Source organism: Vespula vulgaris, chromosome 18, assembly GCF_905475345.1.
Source record: "Vespula vulgaris chromosome 18, iyVesVulg1.1, whole genome shotgun sequence".
NCBI lineage: Eukaryota > Metazoa > Arthropoda > Insecta > Hymenoptera > Vespidae > Vespula > Vespula vulgaris.
This window is the reverse complement of record NC_066603.1, coordinates 310,860-319,797: the sequence shown is the minus strand read 5'-3', so window position 1 is coordinate 319,797 and position 8,938 is coordinate 310,860. Positions and strand designations below refer to the sequence as shown.

The 8,938-nt window shown below is 45.5% G+C and overlaps 1 protein-coding gene across 1 annotated transcript; it reads left to right on the top strand.

The window, feature by feature from the left end:
* Nucleotides 1-228: 228 nt before the first annotated feature.
* On the top strand, nucleotides 229-8,454 carry LOC127070312 (homeobox protein unplugged-like). Its single transcript, XM_051008106.1, has 3 exons — nucleotides 229-1,825; nucleotides 1,896-2,228; nucleotides 7,032-8,454. The coding sequence occupies exons 1-3, from the start codon at nucleotides 1,531-1,533 to the stop codon at nucleotides 7,862-7,864; spliced, it is 1,461 nt and encodes a 486-aa protein (XP_050864063.1). The 5' UTR covers nucleotides 229-1,530; the 3' UTR covers nucleotides 7,865-8,454.
* Nucleotides 8,455-8,938: the final 484 nt, after the last annotated feature.

The following is an 8,938-nucleotide window of genomic DNA, read 5'->3' as shown; positions in this document are numbered from 1 at the left end:
GAAGTCGGACGCTTTTCCACGGCTTAAAACGTCCGATGTTACCGAAAGGATCCACCTCGAAAAATTATTATTCGCTTAGATATTTTTAGCGGCGCGCCTTTCTATTTACTCGCGCGTTTCATTTTTCGGCCGGGGTAGGAGACGTCGCGGCGACTTTTCGGCTCGAAAATTCTCAGCCTGATGTCTCTCTCTCCCTTCTAATGCGACGCCTTCGTTTAACTTTAGATTCGGTTAAGCCCAATTAGAGTCACGTCGCGTTAACGAGCATCGAAATAACGTCGCCATTAGCTCGATGTAGCGATTAGTTTGGCTTGAAAACGAGCTAACAAGCTGGCGACTGGATTATAGTCTCCCATTTTTCGAATCGTATTAATCATGTATTATAACCATCTTGTAATCGAAAAAGAAGTATCCGAGATAGTATAATTAAGGAATAGGAGAAAGAAGACTGACGGAGGTAACGCCAACGCAAATGCGAATAGAGTTACGGGGATGGGCGATGTTTCCAACGTATGAGAGGATCATCGTTAACGAGCAACGACGCTGCGTCAACGCGCTCGCCGTAGCCCACCAAACACGTTCTCCGCGTATTTTTATAGCTCTCACTCGCGAAAGGCCAACGTGTTTCCCATTAGCTCTATCACCGAAGAATTCTTAACGAAGGAAAATGAGAGGGTGAAAATCGGTGGAAAGAGGAGAAAATAAAGGGTAAATCGTGAAAAGGAAGTATGAACCGTCTGATATCGTTGGATCGCGAAGAAGACGACCCTTGGAGGATCGAGTTCACGGAGAAGGTTCGGACGGAGACGAGGAACCTCGAGAAAAGTGCGAGAGAGCAGCAAGATGGCGGATAGGCACGAATAGGCGGCGTCCCTACGACGTCGTTGGCTGTAGCGTTGGCCAATGGTTGTGCGAGGAAGGCCTCGAAACGCCACGACCACCGCCAGTCGCGAGTTTGCCCGAGAAGCAGGGACGTTGAGAAGCCGGGACACGACTGGGACAAACACGAGGAGCGCGACGTCGGGGAGACAGGAATTAAAATGCGCCCGACGAGCTTCGCCAGTCACCCATCGACTCGTGCCCGATAAGGTCGATGCTCGTTACTTCTCCTCTCGTTGCTTCTCTCTTCCTATTCTCGCGTGGACTGTGTCGTCGTCGTCGTCGGCTCTCTCTCTCTCTCTCTCTCTCTTTCGCTCTCTTTCTCTCTCCGTCTGTCTCTCCCTCTCTCTCTCTCTCTATCTCTCTGTGTAAATATCCATCCATGTGATCGAGAGATCCGATGAATTAACACGTGTCAGAATGAGGACGAGAGCTTCAAAGTTCTGTGTTGAAATCCGTGAGAAATAGGAGCAAGAAAGGTACGGATTGTGCAAAGTACGTTCGACGAATCCATGGATTTATACAACCATCGATACTCGTGATTCTTGAAGAGAAATCGAGAATCCTTTGGACGCTAATCGAAATGACGTTCGTTCGATAAGTCGGACGATGCATTTTCGGTGAAGAAGATTAAAAGATCTTTGATCGAACATGGACGTGGATTCGAATGTCGAAGAAACGGAATTGGACGTTGGGTCAGCGAGCGACGAGTTGGAAACGTCGATCGCCGAATCGAAGATCGCTCGACGTCCAACGCCAAAACCGTTTACCATCGAGAGTCTCATAGGAAGTTGCACGGGTGCCAGAGGGAATTGTACCGGTGACATCGGCATGTCGAAGAACGACAAGACCAATGGAAACGAAGAAGGGAACGAAAGGGAAAGAGAATATCTTTATCAACGGCATTATCTTGCGACGGCTGCGGCTGCTACTGCTTTGCCATCAGGTTGGTCTCGAGTCTCAAACTTTTAAAACATTAAATAAGGATTGCAAAGCGAAGGAATCGTTGGTTTTAGGTTTCGGTGTACCGTTGAGTTTGTACGGGGCTTGGCTACCTATGCGAATGTATGGCGGTGGCGGCGGCGGCGGCGGCGGCGGTGGTGCTTCCGGCGTCCCAATGCTACCGCCACATTCCTCGGTCAGTTATCCTTCTCATCAGGATCTGCACCAGAATAGATTAGCTCATCATCTGGGAGCCGGTTCGAATCATCTCCAGGGTGCAGCTTATCCTAACACCTTCCACCGGTCTATAAGTCAGCGCGGATCTACCAGTTTCACGGACAGCGACGACGAAGGTAGCATCGACTCACCGCCCTCTCCCGTTCACGATCTCTCCAAATCGAGACTAGGTGAGTTTTTTCGAGACTTTAACGAAATCTTTTAACTTTGGCGATTCGAGGAAAGAAACGATTCGAAGAAAGTATTAAAAATGGAAATTGCCGTTCCTCTGCGATTTCGTGGAAAGTCGCTTGAAATTCGACCAGGATCCAACGTGTACCGTAGCCATTACACGCGTGTCTGCTGCGTACGTATACTCGCACGCAAGCTACAGAGCCTTCTCCATAAAATAATTTATGCGCGCTACCGTGTATCTCGTTCCTTTGCCGGTCGGTTCGATCGTAAGGTACCGCATCGTGGGTGAACGTTGATGGAATTCGTAAACGCTCGTTAATCCGATGCGATTTCTCGCGTTTCGCGAAATCAGACGTGAGGGAGGAGCGTGTCTCTCTCTCCCCTCTTTTTCGATCGTCGTCATCTCGTCCCATCGCGACTTTTTTCCGCCCCTTTCATTTTTTTTCCTTACCATTACGTAAATTCAAAGAAGAGACCTCCTAAAAAAGCTTCATATCAATTTTATACAATTTCGAATTCATGTAAGTCGGTAAAAATTTTAATTCGCGCGAATAAAAATACTTCGTAATATTCTTGAATTGCACGGATTCTCGTAATTCGTCATAATCAACGAGGACGAAATTTAATGATCGGCATATCTATGAACCGATTATTAAGTGAAAAGTCTTGAATAGAGCGTAAGACGGGTCTCTCTTTATCTTGATAAAAAAATCATTCGCTGACTCGAATAGAACCGTGACCCAAATCTTACGTCCTCGCGGCTAAAATTTAGCAGTGAAATTTATCGATGAAATTTAGCGATTCGGATAAAAAAGAGAATTTTACGATAGTCGATCGAAAGTAATTATCGTTGAAAAATATCGGAAAGTGTCGATGATCGTTTAGGAAGGCCAAAGTTTCCGACGTCGTATCGAAATAATTCGACGAGCGGCTGATTCTCGGAAAATAAGAATAATGAAAATTCCTAGACGTAGATGGGAGAGATCGGAGAAATAGAAGGTTCGAAAGTCGAAACTCACAAAAGACCGCGAGGGATCACCGATCACGTATTTCCGAAGGTAGTGGGCCGAATGGACGATCGACGGTAGCCGCGCGCTTTTATTCGTGGCCGGTCACTTTTTATTGATGTACCGCCGACCGAATCAATTTTGTATGCACGACGAAATGGCTTCGGGGAATCTGTCATCGGTCATTTATGACACACCGTGCCGAAGTCTTGCGTTCGCGACGACGGTAATGACGACGACTGTCTCGTTGCCAAAACTGTTTTCCAAAAATGAGACTACATGGATTCTCGCGAACCCGCGCGCACGATGATACCCTTTAAATTCTCTGCGACCTATCCCTCGCACGTAGTCCAACATTTACATTGTACTTTTGTTTCAAATAAACGAGAGGGAAAAGAGATTTTTTTGGTATGCAAGACGGACGATTTTTTTGGAATAGCTCATTAGAGATTTACAACGACGCTGACGTGGAAGACGACGAATGCAATTATGCATGGTGGTAATCGATCGGTAATCACGTATGCGAGCTTGGAAAATTCGGGGAAAGTATTTGATATTTGTAACACGCTCGAATAATTAAAGACGAGGTACGCGCTAAAGAGCACGATGCCAATGAAATCTCTTCGTCGCCGGTTCTTTTTCCGCGAAATGAAAATAATTATGTGAAAAAAGAAAAGGAAGAAAGAAAAAATGTTGAATTTGTCGATTAGGCAATGGTCCCGCATCTCGCTTACAATTAGCGACGATTCGATTAGAAAACAATTTGATAAAGAACGGGATACGGGATCGTCGTCGATCAATATTATGAACACGGAGTGCTCGACGGAGCGTCGAGAGAGTTATTCATTCGATGCGGCTTTCAAACGCAAACAATGTATGAATTAAAGAAGGGATTATCGATGAATAATGAAACATGAAACTCTCTTGGACATAAAAAAAAGAAAAAGAAAAAAAAAGAAGCGATTTGAAAACGTTGAATCTTATTGAGAAGTAGGTACTTACTTCTTACTTACTTACATATAGTGTCACTAAATTTACCGACGGTGTAAAAGATCATTACGAGATTTTCATTGATCATCGATGGCTATTATTCGATCCATTCAACGGTCGAGACTACGACAACGAAAAACGATAATGATTCGCGACGAAATACGAAGACGAGAAATCGATTATCGTGGAGCAATTATTCTCGCTAATTTGTGGAACGAGAAGACTTAATGAAATCACCGATACAAAGGAAACCGTGTGTGCACCGCGTCTCGGTTTATATATCGATCCAAACTACATCCCCTTCTTCCCTTCTTCTCCTTGTCTCTTATACAACGAAGAAGCAACGTCAGGCGACAAACTGCCTGGCCGACCGTTAATAAACCCGATTGAAATTTCATGTCGCATCCAGAAATACCCTCTGCGTCGTCTTGCGCACGCGACTTCCTTCGACGATCCCGATAATTGCTTCCGGTGTCTCTCTCTCTCTCTCTCTCCCTCTCTTTCTCTCTGTCGTTTTGCCGATCGACCGCGCGTCGCGCTATATCGGGCATCTCTGCGTCGATCGCGACGAAATTATTCTCGAACGAGGTCACGGTGGTACTTCGTGTCGCAAAGTCCTTATGTATCTATTAAACCGAAGATGTAACTAATAAAAGAGAAAAAGGAGAGAGGTATTCTACATGCATCTATATCGACTTATCGCTCGATCGAGTCATTTAACGCGATCCAATCATTCGATATTATTATTATCATTCTGTGACTCGCCTTCTCAAAAAAGATCCATCTCCATTCTAAGATAACTCTCGAATCGTAGGGATGCTCACTCTCTCTTTCTCTCTCTCTCTCTCTATTCGATTCGTGGCCGGTGGTCGGGCCAAACGCTCTCCTCCTCCACCTCCTGCTCCATCTCCTATCGTACCGACGTTCACGAGGAAGACCCTAACTTTTTCGCTTTTATCGCAGTTTCCAAACGACGCAACGACTTTTCCTTATTCATTGCCCACCGTGGACCCTGCATCTCGAACGACACGATATGGGAGGATCCGTCGGCGAGATTCGACTATGTTTGAGGCAAAAAAAACGTGTGCTACCCTCCCGATGACCAGGATCGCGAATTGACTCGATCGATAGACACCTCGCTCTACAAAAGTATACTCATTAAAAATGTCCAATAATATTCTCGCGTTATCCTCGTCGAGATAGGTCACTCTCAAGAATTTAATCATCCTCGCGATTTAGAATAGCAAAATAATTCATGGTCCAATTTGATCGTTTCCGCTTGGTAACTTCCGAGCATCACTCGATTCAGTTGATCTAAAACGATATACGAAATTATTACATCGACAGTTCTTAATGAGTTCATCGAGACACGACTGTGTAACTTTGTATTGATCGGCTCTTTCCGACGATTATTATTATCACTAAGAACTATACAAAGAGTTCATTTAACTCAAAAAGAAAAGAAAAGAAAAAAGAAATCGAATCGAACAACGGTAGTAGCTCGATCTTTAAGGGAGAAGAGACGAGAGTATATAATCTGGAACTTTGAAAGAGAGAGAGAGAGAGAGAGAGCCGCGCAAAGTTTCAATGAAAAACGATCGACGAAGTGGGATCGAAACGCGATTTGGCGTATCGCCAGCGTTTCACTTAGTAGACGGCACCCTGTTGAGAACGTGTTCGTCGCGACGTATGCGCCAGTATGCTTCAATGAGAGGGAAAGAGAGATGGAGAGAGGATTTGCTTTGCAAAGTCCGACGTATCCAGATTCCAAGCGTGCTTTTCACCCAAATAGCTTTAACCGTTTCCTGGAAATACTCGCGCATTTGAGTAATCTTCGCGATAAGAATAAGCTAGATAGAGAGTACATAAGTCGTGTCTTTTCTCTCAATTCTCATCGCTTTAGAAGCACGCGGTGTTCGTAGAAGTATCAAGTCCTTTTAATTTTTCAGCGACTCGCACGAGCTTACCGTCTTCCTGCAAAGACTCCGTTAAACATTTTATCGCTACTCGTATCGTACACTCGCGCATAGGCATAAGAATCGAAAGATGCACACAGTCGACTCGACCAAGTAGCTCGAAAGACGAAAGGAATGAAGACTCAATATCCTCCTCTAGAAGAGGGGAATCGATCGATTCGATTTTCTCTTCAAGTGTAAAGACTGTCAGGGGACAGCGCCCGAACAGATGTGCCGAGAAAACTTGCCGTCCGGGCCGATACACGAGCTCGTACAGAGCGAAGAACAACCGAGCGAGCTCTCTCGCGGAAGCGTTTTGCCCCGATTCAATCGAAAGTCTTTGAATAAATGAAGGCCGACTCGGGTGCATCAAACTCTTGCTCGATCGCTTCGACCGGTCGCGATGACGTTACGGCTTCGAAAACAAGGAAAAGAAAAAAGAAATCGTGCGAGTTCTTCTTGCACTCTGATCGGAAGCTCCGGGAGTAACACCTAACAATAAGGTCCGTGTGAAAGAAGGGAGACTCGTGGACACGGGGAGAAACGAAATAGAAAGAAGAAGAAGAAAAAACCTTGGAACGTGGTCGATCGGACCTAACTATAATCACTCGTTCGCTCGCTAGCGGCAGTTGGCTATAACATAATGACGTAATTACTTAATAGCACACGGCCTTTCGAGAATTCGCATAACGTGTTCTACGACGCTTGATCAAATTACGACGAACAATCGAGCGCCGGTAAACGTAGCTATTAACGAGAGTAATGCATACGTGGACGGTGGAAAATCTAAGATACGAATTTATACTACGTGACATAATATTTTTTTTTTCCCTATTCCTTCTTTCAGGATCAGAAAACGGACGAGCCTCCGCCGAGAGCGAAGACGAAGGCGGAGGAACGAGCGGTACTGGCGAAGGTCTCGACGCTACCGACGGCTCCGTCAACGGTACCAGAAGCAATTGCTCTCCCAACGGACAAGCTCACGAAAGCGCTCGTGGAAATTCGTCGTCGAACTCGTCGTCCGGAAACAAAGCTCGTCGCAGACGGACTGCGTTCACGTCGGAGCAACTTCTCGAGCTCGAGCGGGAGTTCCACGCTAAAAAGTATCTCAGTTTGACGGAGAGATCGCACATAGCGCACGCCCTTAAGCTTTCCGAGGTCCAGGTCAAGATCTGGTTTCAAAATCGTCGAGCAAAGTGGAAGAGAGTCAAGGCTGGACTCAATGGAAACGGAGGAATCGGCTCGAACGCTTCGTCGATGTCGAGCTCGGGTGCAGCCGGTGGCCGTCACGGCGGAAGTACCGGACAACATACCGGGAACGGTACGAGAATCGTCGTACCGATACCGGTTCACGTGAGTCGATTGGCCGTGAGATCGCACCATCATCATTTGGAAAAATGTGCGAGACCGGCGCGCATAAGAACGACTACGACGACGACGACGACGACGACTGCAACGTCTACGACAGGAGCAGGGGCGACGGTGAACGAAGTTGGTGCGACTTCGTCCTCCTCGATTCTCGTTTCCGACGCTATGGGTTTGGTGAGCTCTTCGATGAATTTACCCAGTCAATTGCAAAGTTCACCTTTGGCCGTAGGCGTTGGGATCGGCGTAGGCGTCGGATTAAGGGCCTTCAGCGTGCCAGCTCATCGGGATGGACTCAATTCGGCCGGAAGGTAGTGAACGCTCGAATCGCGATCGCTATCGCTTATCTTCTTTTACTTTTTATCAGGATAACGTTGCTACATATACATTCCCTTCGACGCGATAATTGCCTACCTACTACTACCGTGACTCTGAAATGGAGTCTTTTCTTTTTCTTTCTTTATTTCTCTTCTCTTTCTTTTTTCGATATTCCTCGCGTCTTTTCCTCAACGAGAAACCCCTTCTCGGGGTTTAAAGAGAAGAGTCATTGCACCCGGCGCTACTAACTGGATAAGAAAAAGACACGTGCAAAGCGTAAGAGCGAAGGAATAAAAAGAGTGAACGCGACGGTAGCCGCGACGGTAAATAGACATAAGAATCGAGAGCTGTAAATAGGAACGCGCGTATCTCTAGGATCGTATTGTATATACATCGGTCATGCATATTATAGATAATTTACGTTAGGCACGGTTTTACCCTATCGCGCTCTACTCTGTTACGGTGATATTGTATCGATTTGTCGTGTGATTATCGCAGCTGTATTATACCGGTGTCTCGTAGAACGTTGCGACAGCGTTCTCTCCTACGTATATATATGTATGCATATGTATATGTGTGTACATACATATATATATATATATATATATATATGTATGTATATATGTACACACACGTATATATAGACACACACACATATAGCGCATACTTTGTGTATGTATCAATGAGAGCAATAAAAATGTGCGAATATCATACGATGTACGTGTATGCGTTCATCTTATTTTTCCCGACTTTTTCGCTTGCAAAGAGACTCGAAAGAAAAATTAATGAAAGAATCGTTGAGAGAATGAAGCGTTCTGTTTATCGATTTTATCGTTTTCCTCGTTAATCGTCGACTCGTCCTATATTCATTTTCCAACGATCTTTAAATACCGTTTTAATTCCTCGAGAGATCGAAATAACTTTCTTACCGTCCCCTAAAAATAAACGAGTTAGGAGTAACTCGCTATTATTCGCTCGAACGAAAAGCGCAATATCCACGAAAGAATGTTTTGACAAATCGAGTCTGTGTTAGCCTGCTAGCGTTTGCCTTTTGTCGAGTTTCCAAAGTCG

Coding starts and splice junctions, on each gene's coding strand:
- LOC127070312 (XM_051008106.1), top strand. CDS start 1,531: ATGGACGTGGATTCGAATGTCGAAGAAACGGAATTGGACGTTGGGTCA. Junction 1,826..1,895: donor TGCTACTGCTTTGCCATCAG/GTTGGTCTCGAG, acceptor CGTTGGTTTTAG/GTTTCGGTGTACCGTTGAGT. Junction 2,229..7,031: donor TCTCTCCAAATCGAGACTAG/GTGAGTTTTTTC, acceptor TCCTTCTTTCAG/GATCAGAAAACGGACGAGCC.